The sequence below is a fragment of the Anguilla anguilla genome, chromosome 8 (assembly GCF_013347855.1).
Source record: "Anguilla anguilla isolate fAngAng1 chromosome 8, fAngAng1.pri, whole genome shotgun sequence".
Lineage (NCBI taxonomy): Eukaryota > Metazoa > Chordata > Actinopteri > Anguilliformes > Anguillidae > Anguilla > Anguilla anguilla.
In genome coordinates, this window is record NC_049208.1 from 44,480,897 (window position 1) to 44,497,834 (window position 16,938).

A 16,938-nucleotide genomic window follows, 5' to 3' on the forward strand; every position below is an offset into this window, starting at 1 on the left:
TCTAAAAACCTGTTTTCACTTTCATTATGTACTGTGTGTAGATTGATGAGAATAAAAATGAATGTAATCAATTTCAGAAGAAGGCTGTAATGTAAAAAACTGTGGAAAAGGTGAAGAAGGAGTCTGAATACTTTCCGAAGGCACTGTGTATATGGGATCTCTAAGTATTTCATTGCAAACTAAGAAAGAAAAACTTCATTTTTGCTTTTTTGCCAAGATAATTGCATTTTTGGCACTTTATTCTAATCTAGTTTATATTCATAATTTAGCATTTTAAATGGTGGTAATGTATTGGTAATGTCTTCATTAGGCCATTTCCCAAGTCATTGTGATGCTCACACCTGGAGTTATATAAGCATAAAAATAGATAGGCAAGGATTGGGCAGGTTTGGCAGGTGGCTAGTTAGCCATCCAGTCCATCATTGATGCCATATACAGTGGTGCTACAAAGTATGTGAACCCCTCTGGAATAGTCCATTTTTCAAATATTTCACACATTAATTTTTTATTATATCTTCATCTAAGATGCATTTTCTGATTAAAGCATGACACGATTAAAGGAAAACACAAATAGTTTGAATATATTTGGATTATTTACTAAATACAATGATTAAACATGAAATAATTGTGTGTGCATAAGTATGTGCACCCTTGGGATCCAGCTGGCACCTTTGACTTCAACTAAACCTTTCCTAGACCTTTCCAAGAGTTGAGTATTAGTCTTTTGCATGTGCTTTGATGGATTTTGGTTTGTTTTCATCATTGAACTCCCTCAATTCACTGACATGCATTTCATGATGGCAAATGTATTGATTTTCTTAAAAGGTTGCACCAGCTCACCACTGTGCCATTTCTACTAACTATATTTCTTCACTTGGCTACTGTAGAAAGCGTTCTTATTCCACATTTCTACATTCATGTTACCTCACCCTGTTCTCTATCTACCCACATATAAACAATTACTATGTATGTACTGTCTGCAACTCCCCATTAAAACATTACATTTAAAATCATGATTCAATCATAAATTGTAACTACTAGTAGTGAACATGAGAAAAGTACATCAGTGCAATAGATTTCCTACACATTATCACACGTTACTTCACCCACCACTAGAGGCGACATAGCTCAGGAGGTAAGAGCGATTGTCTGGCAGTCGGAGGGTTGCCGGTTCGATCCCCGCTCTGGGCGTGTTGAAGTGTCCCTGAGCAAGACACCTAACCCCTAACTGCTCTGGTGAATGCGAGGCATCAATTGTAAAGCGCTTTGGATAAAAGCGCTATATAAATGCAGTGGATTTACAAGTGATTCCTTATACCATCTGTTATATATACCGTTCGACAAGTAAACTCATCTTGCTCATGGTCACTTCATTTACTTTGCACTGTAGTCTGTGATCATGTCAAACTTCATCTACATGCCCATTCTGCTAAAAACATATTGGCCCTCATTTAAGAAACGAACGTATGACAGAAAACTGGGCGTGCGGTCATTTCCACGCAAAGCTCGGCATTTATCAATTTGGACGTGAGGGGAGGCTACGATCAAATCTCAGGTCAAGTCTCAACTCGTGTACGCAAGTTTTCATGTCAGCGTGGACTTGTGGTGCAGCATAGTAAATCTGGCTGACTCGGAGAATTGTTATTAGACCATATTCGGACTGGCATCTAAGCATATGCAGCCACATATTCATCACTTAAAAACATGTAGCCTATGGCAAAATATTCAATTTTGTAAAGGCCTACATTGACTGTGTCATATCCGTAACATAAATAGTTATTTTCAAATTGTTTGCAATTAACTGGGTTAACAGTTTTTTGGTGTAGGCTGTGAGATTAATTTCTCTTTCATTTTGAGATAGCCTATACTTGTTAGGCTACGCTACTGCTGACATAATTACAAGCGATGAGGTTAGATGCTTATTCAGTCACCTATTTAAACAAGAGCTTTGACAGTCATCAGATCTCGGCAATGGCAGATCTGGCTCTGTTAGAAGACCTCCACGCGCCCGTAAGACGAAAACGAAACGAAAGGATGTTTATAACATCATTAAAACATCATTAAAATGAAGAAGTAAATTAACCCTGCAACCTTGTAATTATTTAAATACTAGTAGCCTAGGCTATTAAATTTTTACTATTATCCGGCTCGGACACAGTTGGTGCGACTGTGTCTCCTCCGCCAACTGTTATGCCCAAAATGGAAGCAGACCCAATAAGCCCGGACACTCGCTCCTCAGTTTGCATCTGCAGGCTGGAATCCAGATGTATAAATTAAATATTCCAACCTCAGCTGGAGTTCGATTGTCCACGGCAATGCTGTTGACCGCAGCAGTGATTTCCTTCCACACTGCATTTTTCTGACTTCCTTCTATGCCACTTTTCAGGCTGACAAATAGAACTAATTGGTTCAGATTCGATTTCTAGGTCGGAGAAATTTCTCTTCTTGACCGTATTATGCTTCTCCATGTCGTAAACTCTAGGGGCGAGGCCTCTAAACCGAGAATATATAGGGGCGTGATATTTAAATGACGATTGTTTTAAGCCGCCACATTTATCAACGCCCGATCATTCTTACGCTGTGATTGGCGAGATACGAAAGTTTCATGAATCACATGTGAACCCTGTCATAAGATGATTTCTGCGCTCGGATCTGCGGTGGTTTCTACGTTAGATTGATAAATGAGGGCCATTGTTTCAACTACTCAATTTAATCATTTCTCCTCATTTCTCTCGTACTATTGTTATTTTATCATATGCAAAGATTGCTGGGACATATGCGTCTGCTCCTATGCTCCACTATGAAATGTTCCGGTTCTACTACTTCCAATTCTCACGTAGGCCTGTGCTGCTGAGCTGGCAGATGTGTATACAGACATCTTTCACACCTCGCTGTCCCAGGCTGTTGTCCCGCGAACTTTAAACACTGAGTCATTGTACCAGTTCCAAAAAAGCCACATACATGCATGAACGACTTCCGTCCGGTGGTGCTCACATCAGTCGCCATGAAGTGTTTAGAGAAACTGGTGCTGAGATTCATGGACTCTATCATACCTGTGACCACCGACCCCCTTCAGTTTGCCTACCGGGCAAACAGATCGGTGGATGATGCTGTGCCCTCACTCTTCACTGAGCTCTTGAACACCTGGACAACCCCAACACCTACGCCCGCATGCTCTTTCTGGACTACAGTTCAGCTTTTAACACTGTCCAGCCCACTGAGTTAGTAGCAAAACTGGTAGATCTGGGGCTGCCGACTCACACCTGAAACTGGATTTTAGATTTTTTGACAGAAAGACGGTGGTGGTTAGGGTGGGGAATATGGTATCAGCAGCACTGAACATCAGCACTGGAACCCCCCCAGGGCTGCTGCCTCAGCCCTAGACTCTTTTCCCTCTATACCCATGACTGCTTGTCTACCCATAAACTCAGCTACATTTTCAAATTTGCAGATGACACAACTATCCTAGGACTTATCAAGGGAAATAATGAATTGCACTACAGGCAGCTGGTGGATGAGACACTTGCCTATGGGGAGGAAAACTGTCTTGTCCTCAACACCGACAAGACTAAAGAGCTAATCCTGGATTTCAGGAAGAAAACTCCCCCTCTGCAACCTCTGTGGATTAAAGGTACTGAGGTGGAACGTGTCGACAGCATTAGGTTTCTGGGCCTGCACATCTCCAACAACCTGAGTTGGTCAGAAAACACCTCGGCCACTGTCAAGAAGGAACAGCAGCGGCTCTATTTCATCAGGTCACTGAAGAAAGCCGGCCTGAGTCGTCAGCCTCTCACCCAGGCCTACAGAGGCCTTGTGGAGATCGTCCTCACCAGAGGTATTATTGTGTGGTATGGCAACACCACACTAAGGGAGAGGAAGGCCTTCCAGAGGACCATTAAAACTGCAGAGAGGATTATTGGAACACAGCGCCCCTCCATGGACACTTTGTTCAACCAACGCTGCAGGAAAAAACTGCAGGCCATTCTCAGAGACCCACATCACCCTGGACACTCTCTGTTTAGATGAAGAAGCTCCAGACACCAGCTAAGATACCACCGACCAGAGAGTATCAGAACAAACAGGAAGCACTTTCACAACAGTTTCTTCCCAGCTGTCAGATTACTCAGATTCCCGGCTGTCAGATTACTTGCAACAGACATTCAGGCTGGAATGAAAATACCCTGCCCCCAGTTAAAACTCCTCTGACACTGTGATAACAGACTGACAGCACTCCCCCCTTCCCTACACACACACACACACTCACCCCCCTCCTCCACACACACATACACAAATTAGCAGAGTCTATTTAAACTTTTTATATTTATACTTTTTTTCTTATATTTATTACTATGTGTATCTTTTACTATTACTATTATTATTCTATTGTTTTTTTTGTTTTTTTGTATACATGTGACTGAAAGATCCACACAAGAATTCCAATGCCCTTGTACATCTGTACCTGAGCAAATGGCAAATAAAAGTCTTATGCCTTATCTAGCTTAGCAAAACAGCGAAGAGGACCTACCTGCAGGTAAGCCTACAAAATGGCTTATAAACCTTACAAACACTAAAAGTGCATCTCCACAAGATAACAGAAAACAGAGCAGGACAGAAGCCTACACAAGTAGCGACCTAAGGAGCTCTAATTCTATGAGTTTTCTGATAATTTTGTCAATCAAGGCTCGTTTGATGGCCGTCAAATCCGAAAGTACATACACTGGGAATATCTCAGCTGCGTTTCTCATGCGTTTATACTTACGCCATCGCACCCTTTGTCACAGCCACTGTTTTAAATATATAGCAAAGTGAAAGTGCTAAATGGTACATGCTCATCAGACTCATACAAATTCACACAAGGACAGCCATCATCCACAACCGTTTCTTAAAGGGTCACTTCGCATTTCTTTTTTCTTAATTGACAGTGTCAGTGACACTGGGCTGGCCCAATAATTTCTGCATCTGCCCTGACGAAGGTCTTGGCCCGAAAGCATGCCATTAAAAAAACACATTCTTTGCAGTACTCTCAATGTGCCCTCAGCCTTTTATTACATCAAGCAGTTTAAAAAAAAAATTTCCTGCAAAGGCTATCACTCTGCTCCATTCCCTTGAGAGGTGGTAGAGGACTGAATTGCACATGTACAACCCTGAAATGGCTATGGTAGCCACATTGTACATGAAGTCATTGACCGTGTTAGATTTATCAAGCGTTACATTTATGACTACTCTCCCCTATAATATATTGTACCAAAACAAACTTAAATAAATAAAAATGTACATGTAACAATGTTTTAATTTATTGATGCAATGAGCATGCTATAGGTCTAACAATGTTCTGTTAAATTTGGTAAAAATCATGCTCTTTTTTTCCATGATAGACTGAATTAAAGGTACAGTGTGTAGGATTTAGTGGCATCTAGGGGTGAGGTTGTAGATTGCAACCAACTGAATACCCCCCACCTCCCCTCACCCCTCCCTTTCCAACAACTTAGGAGAAGCTACAGTGGCCTGTAAGTTCCAAAAATGATGTCATCGTCTACGACAGCATCGAGTAGCCAAGTGTCAAGTGATGAGGTTCCTTGATAGATTTATAAATTGTTTTTAGTTATTTAGTCTGTAAAACTATAGGTCATAGCTTACAAGTAAGATAGGGATTATGATTGTTAATTGTTCTGCATTGTGGTAGCATTTTATTGCTAATGTTAGCTAACATTAGCTGCTGTGCATGGAAAATCATAAAAAGACATGATGCATCACAAAAACTGTTACACTAACTAACGCTTACATTACAGTGTGAAATATCCTCATTATAAAATACCACTAACCTATTTAAAGACACTCATTACATTACATTACAGGCATTTAGCAGACGCTCTTACCCAGAGCGACTTACACAACGTTTACATAGCATTTTACATTGTATCCATTTATACAGCTGGATATATACTGAAGCAATTCCAGTTAAATACCTTGCTCAAGGGTACAACGGCAGTGTCCTTACCCAGGAATCGACCTTTCGATTACAAGCCCAGTTCCTTACCCACTGTGCTACACTCTGTCTACACTCAATTTCAAAAATAACGTATATAACCGAAATATTTTGAGCAGTAATATTTACATAGCAATTATGAAATCTTATCTGTTTTCAATAGATAGAGACAGAGACAGTAAATCAATGATATATTTCTATCTGCCTCTTTCTTACACCAGAAAATGATGTCAGCTAGGTCTATCAGCAAACATATGGCTTAGCTATGCCCAGAAGTCCTCAATCATAATAGTATTTTCCAAGAAATTACAAGAAATCGTTGACGGTTCTTTAGGTGCAGTGTCTTTCACTGCTACCACACAGTGGATGCGTAAGTGAATGCGATGAGAACAAAACTTTCGATTACGCTGACCAATAAAACGCTATTCCAAAAGCAAAATTAGACATGTTATACATCGTTAGAAAGCTTATACTCTCACCTACTGAATAAATGGATTGTCAATCAAACCAGACTGTACTAAAAAGGGCGACAATGCCGTAAACCGCATGTGTGCTATTACGCACACAATTTCAAAAATAACGTATATAACCAAATATATATTTTCAGCAGTAACACTTACATTTGAACGATGAAATCTTATCTGTGTTCAGTAGATAGAGAGAGAGACAGAATGAATCCTGTCGCTTCCCAGTTCTAACTTAGCCCAGAAAACAGTATATCAGCTAGGTCTATCAACAAACATATGCCTTAGCCATGCTCAGAATTTCTCACGAATAAGAGTATTTTCCGAGAAATAATGAAAGTCATTGATAAAATTTTGCCAGGTGCAGTGTCTTTTACAGCAGTGTGAAGCTAGCGACAGTAAGGACTTTTGCGCGGGTTAATAAAAGTCCCAACGATAAAACCACTATTACCTTCAACAAAATGGAATTAATCAAGGAAAAATAGAACTGCAGTTGTCTTAAAATATAAATTATTCGTTATCTATTTGTACAATATTAAAACAACTTCGATTTTAAACATAGACATTGTGAAACTATTCATTTTCAGTTAGAACCACACTAATATTAATTATGAACAAATGTGCCTTTTTTGTATTTTTCCCCTACATTTTTAACAATGACGATGCAAAATTTTAAATGGAGAATTAAAGATAAAATACTCCCATTACTTTTAATTATTATTGCAATATCCAATACAACATTACATCAGTACATAAGTTGAACTGAATGGTAAGGGAAGAATTAGAGTAATTCAAAATGCATAACTTTAGCATTCTGTGCTATCTTGTAACATCAACTATGCAACTTAAAACAAATACATATGAAAATGTGGCTGGATATTGCAGTAGTATGGCAAGGAGAATAGGATATTATTAACACATGTTTGTAAAGGAGAAAACATCACACACAGTATATCATGGCTGGGGTATAGCATGCAGCAAATTTCCTTCAGTTAAATCCCAACTGCTTTCTGATAGCATAACTTATATAATGCTCTGCTGCCTCTCCTGGACATGTTGCCACAATGATATGGAGGTGTTTTGAAAACCTTGGACCCTCCACTCTTCAGATATGGTGTCACATATCAAATAAGCATCATAGAAAATGTGGCTGGGGTTTGAACATGCAGTACATAGGCAAATTCCATTCAATTAAATTAAATTGCTTGGTGAAAGCCCCATGGGGTAGGCTCCAGTGCTTTATATGGCTTGAAACAGAGGTTGACCCTTTGATTGTTGCTACTGTAATTCTTCAGAAAAGAGGGAATAGGTAAAAGTGATTGAGAGAGAAAAATAGGAAGAGAAATAGAAATTGAGAAAAATAGGAAGGGACCTCAAAGGTATTGCTGCATCCCATTTCATATTTTAATGTTTGAGTAGGTGACATCAAGATTGCACTTGAGAAGTTATTATATGAATATCTGGTTTTATTCTGTGCCCTTCATTATTGACCATATTCCTAATGTATCAACCCGTCACACTCACTGTAGTAATTGTACTTCATATGTTGTGAATTATCAGTGAGCTCCATAATGTTTGGGACAAAGACATATTTTTTTCTTGATTGGCTCCACAAGTTTAGATTTGTGATAAAAAATTCCACATTCTCAGCTTTTATTTAAGGGTATTTTTATACACTTTACTTCAATCATGTAGAAATTAAAGCAGTTTTTATACATAGCCCACCCCCATTTCAGGGCAGCATAATGTTTGGGACATACATGTTATGTAAATGAAAGTAGTTATGTTTAATAATATCCTTTGAATGCAATGACTGCTTGACCCATAGACATCACTAGGTGCTGAGTATCTGTCTGCTCTGGTGGTGCTCTGCCAGGCCTATACTGCAGCTATCTTCAGCAAGCACCATTCTCTTCAGCATTATAAATGCATGTTCAGTTGGATTCACTTGACTTGGCCAGTCAAGAATTTTCCTGTTTTTGGCTTTTAAAAACTTCTTTGTTTTGTAGCAGTATGTTTGGGATCATTGTCTTGCTGTAGGACGAAGCACTGTCTAATGAGCTTAATGAGGCATTTGGTTGAACTTCAGCAGATAAGATACATCTCACTTCAGAATTCATTCTGCTGGTTACTTCATCAATGAAGACATGTGAGCTAGTACCTGTGGTAGCCATAAATTCCCAAACCGTAACACCCCCACCACCTTGTTTCACAGATGAGGGGGGTTTTGGACATCGGGCAGTTCCCTTTGGCTGCCACACTTTGCTCTTGCAGTCACTCTGAAATTAATCTTGGTCTCATCTGTCCACAAGACCTTTTTCAAGAACTCTGCAGGCTCTTTTAGGTACTTCTTAGCACACAGTTACCTGGTCATCCTCTTTTTGTGGTTTGAATCTTGCAGTGTAGCCTCTGTAGTTATGTTCATGAAGTCCTCTGCAGACTGTAGTCACTAACACATCCACACCTGCTTCCTGAAGAGTTTTTCTAATTTGTCAGACAGGTGCTTTGGGGTTTTTCTTCATTATGGTGAGAATTATTCAGTCATCCACTGTAGAGGTCTTCCTTGTACTACCTGGCCCTTTGCAATTACTGACCTCATCAGTGCTAACTTTATTCTTAATTATGTAAGCCTATGGCTCCGGTTGTTTTCTTATTTCTCAGCTTCATAATGGCTTCCTTTACTTTATTTGGCACTACCTCATGTTGACAAACACATATAACAAACTCCAAAGGCAAACAAAAGCCTATAATTAAGACTAAACACCAAAAGCCCTTTTATACCTGCACTAAGGAAGCAACTGAACGCACCTGACTTATCAAAAAGCCATTTGTCCCAAACATTATGGTACCCTGGGAGGCATAAAAGTGCTGGAATGCTCTTTCACAAGTGCTGAAATGTCTAAATGGTGAAATGAAAATGTCTAAAAATGCTGTTTAATAAAAGCTGAGAATCTGCACATTAACCACATGTGAATTGTTTGGTTAAAAATCAAAACCTGTGGTTTACAGAGCTTAATCAAGAAAAGAAAATGTGTCTTTGTCCCAACCATTATGGAGCTCACTATGAATATTATATAAATATATAAAAATATATTCATGTAGTAAGGCTCTATCCTTTTGGTGAATTGGCTCAAGTATAAATTTAGGACAAAAGCATTAAAAGTATACAACTGAGAAGCATAGTCAGCACATGTTTTAAGTTAATGTATTTATAACTGTTGTTTTTTTAGGAGAGTCTCTACCCTTAAGTACAGGGAACCAGATCACCATCAAGTTCACGACCGTGGGACCGGAGACAGCCAAAGGATTTCATTTTGTCTACCAAGGTGATTTTTTGCTCTTGTTTGCTTTGATGTAAATGTTGCTTTTTGGAGAATGAGTTTGAGCAGAAGGGAAAAGGCCATGAGTCAGAAAGTAAAATTCCTGCCATGTGCTTTATCAACCTATGAACTCAGCTGATTTCACTAATTAGTTCTACCTCCTGGCTGAAGAATTGTGCTAATTAGCAAATTCAGGTGATTGGAACAAATTCCTGGGGAGGACTTACACTTTCTGAACCTGGTTTTTCCACCTCTGATTTTGAGGGCTGCATGTGCTAGTGACACACTACAGAATGCAGATTTTGAAAACGTGTTGTTCATATGGTTCTCTCATCCACATCATTATTACTACACTACAGCTTGTGTGAACTCTTTGGGAAAATAAAACAAGCTTGTCAGGATTGTGAGACTATTATTATGAGTGACTTCAATTGCCCTGCTATTAATTGGGAAATGATGACAGGACAAGGAAAAGGTGAGAATTTTTAGATATTATAAATGACCCTTTTTTGGCACAGTATGTCAATCAGCCCACAAGAGGGAAATCAATTCTGGATCTGGTGCTATGTAATAATCTGAACAGATTTGGTAGCATAGAGGTAACTGAGCCACTTGGGACTAGCGATCATTCTGCAGTTAGATTTGATGTATTATGGCAAATTAACAAGGCCTCCTTCATGGCAAGAATTTTAAATTTAAGACAAGCCAATTTCAACAAGATGCGAGAAAATTTAAGTAATACTGACTGAAACTTCTTAACTGAAAGACTGTGAATGAAAAGTGGGGTAGGTTCAAGGTTACATGAATAATAATACCAAGTATTTATTTAACCTCCTGGTGCAAAAACTAAAGAAATTAATCACAAAAACAACATTTTAAGTGAAATGTTTGCATTAGCCGAAAGCCTTAAAAGACAGGAAATTAAATTGATCAGCCCTAACGCTAACATCACCCTGCTCTTCATCAAGGAGTATCAGCGCAGATCTTTGACAACTGCTACAGCTCAGTATATCTCTAATGTACTTCAAACAATATATACTCACCACAGGCTTAAGATCAAACCTTCTCTCAAAGAGCCTAATGCATACTCTCTGAGTAGTGTTCTGTTCAGTGTATTGGCACTTTTGGAAAGGCAATATACAGATTTTGCAATTTTGTGTTCAAATTTATTTATTAGGATAAACCCATTGAGATGTACCATCTCGTTTTCGAGGGGGTCCCAACATATATCACAATCACTACATAACAACAGAGGAGTGACAAAATAAATAAAAAATAGAAATACAATTATCAATACAACAACGTACAGACAGACAACAGACGAAAAAAACAAAACAAAAAAACTAAGACAAACCACATACATTAATTAATGAAAACATTGAAAACATTACAACCACAAGGTGGCCAAAGTGGCCAATAATAGATAAACAGTAAAGTGTGAGTGGATCACCAAATACCACCAGGTATAAACATAAGGTATAAACAGTAGGTATAAACAGTGACAGCTTCATTTATAACAAGAGCAGTGGTTATAAATGAAGTAAGAAGGCAGGGCATGCTTAAACATACCAAATGATGAAATGGATCTAATATCAACAGGTAAATTATTCCAATCTGCTGGGGCTTTAAACATAAAAGCTCTTTTTCCAATTGTTTTCTTAGCACGAGGGACAGAGAACTAGAGCTGAGCAGAGTGCCTAACTTGATCATTTGAAGTAAAGGGTACAAGATATTGTTGTAAATAAGGAGGATAACTGAAATGAATACATTTAAATATAAGTTGAAACCAGTGAATGTGTCTTACATTTAGAGATGGCCATTTAAGTGCATCATACATTGTACAGTGATGAGTGAGAAAAGCACATCCATGGACAAATCTGCAGAGTCTCTTATATGCTGTGTTAAGCGGCACAAGATCTTATTTTAATGCGTTTTGAAAGACAATATCACAATAGTCAAGAATCAGAAGTATAAGTTGAGAGGCAAGTTTCTTACGAACACTGCGTATAAAGCAATTTGGAGATTGATGTAAAACATTGATTCCGAAGTTGACTTTACGCAAGACATGATCAATGTGTGATTTGAATGAGAGTTTGGAATCAAGCCATACTCCAAGATATTTAATATTATCAACTTTATGCAGAGGGGTGCTGTCATTACATGTTATTACACAAGAACCGGGTTTGGATTTGAGTTTCTCTCTGGTACTAAAGATCATAATATAGGACTTTGTTTATTATGTGAAAGCCAGTCTGGTAAGATTTTGAAATCAGACTGAAGAGAAGCTTGAATTTGTAGTAGATCAGGTTTAGATATGGGTCAATGACGTGACGCTAATTTTTTGTGTCCATATGGTTTAGTTAAATTTAAAAGGGTTAAAATTTGAAAATAATTTCTTTTTTTGAGGACCTAATCAAAAATTTCTGGTTTTAATCCATTTTGAGAGAATATTTGGGGGATGATGGCAAAAATGTCAATGTGGTGTAACCGTAAAAACTTTGTACCAAATAATCAAACTTGCTTAAAACTTCTCAATAAAAATTCTCAATAAAACACCCTATCAAATAGTTTGGCATAATCTTACATTAGAACTATTTACTAGTAAATAAAAGTAATGGAAGACCATTGTTCTGAATATTATAATTAATTTGGGGAATCATGTCAGTCAAGTCAACTTCCTGAATTGTCAAGGTGGTGTAACCACCATTCAAGGAGCCATTTTGTTAATATTGTGCAAGAAGACCATGTGACAGGAAATTATATCACAGAGAATGACCCGATTACCCTAACTGCTGCATGCCAAGGTTAGTAACTCTCTTTCAGATAATTCGACATCGGGTATGTTATAATGGTATGACCCCAGGAAAATATTGATCATTCATCATAATTATAAAAATGAGTATTTACTTTAAAAATTATGTTTGAAATATTCACACCAAGGTCAGGTGCTTACATAGGTGTCCATGATAATCCTGTCAAATTTGATTTTAAATTGAAATGTCAAATGGTGTAACCGGTTACACCATTTGACTCCTATTACAAGCCTTTCTGTTAGAGGCCAATTTTGTCAAATATATATATAATACAGTTTATGATGCTGATTATAGATGTAATATAAACAATTTCTTCAACAAACAATGGCCTTTGACTGTAGAAGCAACATGGTCAGGTGGTGTAACTGGTTTGTGTAAAATGGCGTAACCAGTACTTTTCATAAAAATATGATAATATACAGGAATAAAATGTGGAATAAAATGTAATCCTCTATTGCAGTGTAATAACATGTTTTTTGACAATTTTTACATGATTTGTCAAAGATTATTTAGAAAACAGAGGTGTCCCACTCAATATTGCAAAAACGCACAAAGTTTAAATTTAGAGATAATCCTAATAATTTTAAAATATCACATGAAAATAGATTTTATTGAAAATTGATGGTATATTGTTTACATAAATAGAGAAGAGAAGTGGTCCCAATGTTGAACCCTAGGGCACACCTCTTTGTTGGATCAACAGATCAGATTTATTCCCATGTAAGACAGCACATTGTTTTCTGTTATGAAGGTATGAATTGAACCATAGAACTGCATTTTCAGAAAGGCCAATAGCATGGAGTTTATCTAAAAGCAGATAATGATCAACAGAATCAAAAGCTTTAGTTAAATCAATAAATATTGCACCTGTGGGTTCACCATTGTCTGCAGCAGATAACACATAATTGGTGAATTTAAGTAGGGCAGTAGTTGTGGAGTGGTTAGGCCTGAAGCCAGATTGAAATGATGATAAGATATTGTTGATACTGAGGTCATGTGAAAGTTGATTATAAATTAATTTTTCAAAGACTTTAGCAATAGAACAGATAATGGATATAGGTCTATAATTGTTTACAATTATAGACCTATACCTATATCCTATGTCTATAATTACTTACATCGGCCCAACTAGGGTTGGGCCGATGTAAACCTTTTCAAACCGGTTTGATATTAAGGCAAATACCGTTCCGGACCGGTAATACCGATGTGTACCACTAGGTGACTCAGCCGCTACCGAGTGGAACTGTCAGCTGAAAAAATGATCCGGGTGAGGTAATGACATTTTAAAACCATTGTGCCTTACTTAAAGTTTAGTTGCAGCATCCGTTGTTATGCTGAGGCTGCCAGCCTTGCTACATTCTCAAAGACAACTCTCAGCAATTTCTCTGGTTTAATGGGTTATTTTCCAGCCTGAAATGCAATCGTATTAGTACATGGCTATACATGTCATCTAATTTTCAAGTAGTTGGCTATCTCCCTGGATATGAATTAAATGTTTGTAACAGAAAATAATAATAATAAATGTGACAGGAGCCAGAAAACCAGTCTTAAGTGCAGGATAGATGATTTTTTATAGCATATGCAAGCTGAGAAACAGAGCTTCAAATAGATGTATCATACATGGAGATTGGACAATTACTGAGGACGTTGTGCTGTTTTGAAGTTAGAAATTTATGCTGAATGGGCTGCCAGAAAACCAGAGATTTTCACTGCCAAAGATTGACAAGGGATTCCCACACCTTTGGTTGAAAGCAGAAGTTGGAATCCTCACTGCCTCTTGTTCACACCCACTCAGACTTTGAATTAATTTATGCAGCCTTAGCCTACTCACACCCCTCTCTTGAATAACAATGATGCCTTTGACAAGCTGTCAATAGCTGCGGTCCCACCAGTGAAAAGAATAGTACTTTACATCATTCTGAAAGTAATTAAATGACCACAAACTACTGGGAAATGTAGCTACTAGAGCTTAAATAGATACCAAATTACACACAATGCACTGTGGTGGTATATTCTACCTATTTGATGTTGAATGCATGGAATAGCCTATGTAAGGAAAACCACAACGGGCTGTCCAGTTATTGGAAAATAATGTACGACGGGGGTGGTCTCACGGCATGCTTTTTATCCCGGTTAGCTAACTAACTATTGAATTATATTAAAAACAGCAGTTAGGCTACTATAAACGCAGTCGTTAACAAAGATACAGAAGAAAATGCATCCCGTAGCTATGGGTTAAATACGGAACGCCTATTCTACCGTCCAAATAAGAGACAATTCAGTATTTTTTGCGATGGTTGGCAACCCTAAATGAAACCAGTAACTAGAACCGTGATTCAACGTTTCCATCAGTTGCGAAATTGGACACTGAAAAGGGGAGGGGACGTAACAACAATTCAAAATTTAAAGAATAATGTTGCCGTTTTAACTGCGTTAGAATGCTGGATTTTGTAGCGCATTGATTTTAGAACTGTTAAAAGGCAGAGGTATCCCTTTAGGCCTACTTCATTTATTTTTACCATGTCAATCCACTCGTTCTTGTCACTGGCACTATCTAATAATTCAGCTCGGTAATTTGGCGGAGAGCATTAGTCACATTACCAGTGTTGTCACACCTGATAGAACCTCCCGCGACACTCATAATCACTAGACTAGATTGTAAACAACACAAGGTATTTCCTGACTACTTATGCAGGAATGTCATGCAGAATGGTCATTAATATGGATGTCCCGCCCACTGTTCTGCCCCCTCGCAACAAGCAGACAGAGAGAGATAGAGAGAAAGAGAGTTTAATGATTTTACTTTCTCATGTTTATCGATCAAATACGAGTTTGATATTAAGGTATTATAAAGTAGCCTATACATGCTTAAGTCATTTCTGCAACAAAACAGAATTTTGGTGAAAAAAAGTGTTTTCAATTAAGACGCGATTTTCTGGAGAATCACTTCATGCCTGGGTTCAGTGGCTCCTGTCATAAATGCGATATCCACGGAAATGACTGTACAAAGAGGCAAAATAAAAGTCGTGGTTGCGATCGTCGTCGCACACAGCACTCATATGGCGGTATGCACTTATAGCTAGCTAGCCACCGCTGAAATCCTCTATGCTGGAAATCAACCTCACAGCGATCTCATCTACGATCTGTAGGCAGTGTTGTGCCATTTCCTTCTGACGTCTGACGGCGGCCGCGACCACAACATTTATTTTGCCTTTTTGTATAGCCATTTCTGTGGATAAAATTGCATTTATTATTATTTTCTGTTAAAACATTTAATTCATATCCAGGGAGATAGCTAAATACTAGCTAGTTAGATCACATGTGTAGCCATTTACTAATACAATCGCATTTCAGGCTGGAAAATAACCCATTAAACCAGAGAAATTGCTGAGTTGTCTTAGAATTTTTATCGCCAAAGAATGTAGCAAGGCTGGCTGAGTTGGCATAGCAACGGACTGTACAGTCTATGGCTGCAACGAAACTTTAAGTATGGCACAATGGGTATAACCATAGACATATATACATAGACGCCGCATTGGCCTTTGGATCGTATGTCAACGTCGACGCCATATTGGTCCAGGCAAGACTGGCTTGTAAACAAATACAAGTGAACGGGGGAGCTGCGGTTTTTCTGGATAAAAAGCATTGTAACGTTTACATTTCTCAACCGATTTCAATGAGTCGTTTTTATATTCAAGGGTTTATGATCTACGTGGAGTACAAAAAAAGTTTTATCTCCAGCTACTTAGAATCTCGATAGTTACGCTATAATCGCTGCTAGACGCTCATGAGAGGAATGTGTATCATCGTTAGGTTTACATGAACTGAATTACTTACGTGGTGGAAAATAATTCATTGTCATAAAGAATTGCCACAGTTAATTTTAACCTGGCAAGCTGGCTAGAAATTAATAAATGCAATAAATTTGAATAAAAAAAGCTAACTTGAGTAGGATTGTAAGCATAGAATAACCTTGATTGTAAGGCTAGTTTTGCTTGTTAGCTACCTACCGATGTTGTTACCGAAGTCGTGTTTTGATTCTGGCAAGCTGGCTAGAAAGTAATGAATGTATTATTCATTTTAGCTGAAACGTTTTTCATTAGAACAAGCTTGATTTCTTGCTTGCTAGCTAACATGAGTAGGATTGCAAGCATCATTTATCATTTACAAACGTAACTAGCTACCAATGTTTTCATTCAACATTAAATTTGTGTTTTGATTTATTATTTTAACACATAACATAATAAATGTCCAAATTGACCCAAATAGTTGCAGGCTAACCATTTGTTTTCTAGCTATGTTAAATTGTAAAATTATTGTGGTTATGTTCAGTTCAATTCATTCAAAATCAAAAC

General features: G+C 37.9%; 1 protein-coding gene across 9 annotated transcripts in view; it reads left to right on the forward strand.

Annotated features, from left to right (window-relative positions):
• The window catches only part of csmd3b (CUB and Sushi multiple domains 3b), a 938,142-nt gene that overhangs the window by 537,477 nt on the left and 383,727 nt on the right, over nucleotides 1-16,938 (forward strand). For all 9 annotated transcript variants that reach the window (XM_035430384.1, XM_035430386.1, XM_035430391.1 and 6 more), the window contains one exon: nucleotides 9,681-9,776. In XM_035430384.1, coding sequence (XP_035286275.1) covers nucleotides 9,681-9,776 — 96 coding nt within the window. The remainder of the gene's footprint in view (nucleotides 1-9,680; nucleotides 9,777-16,938) is intronic.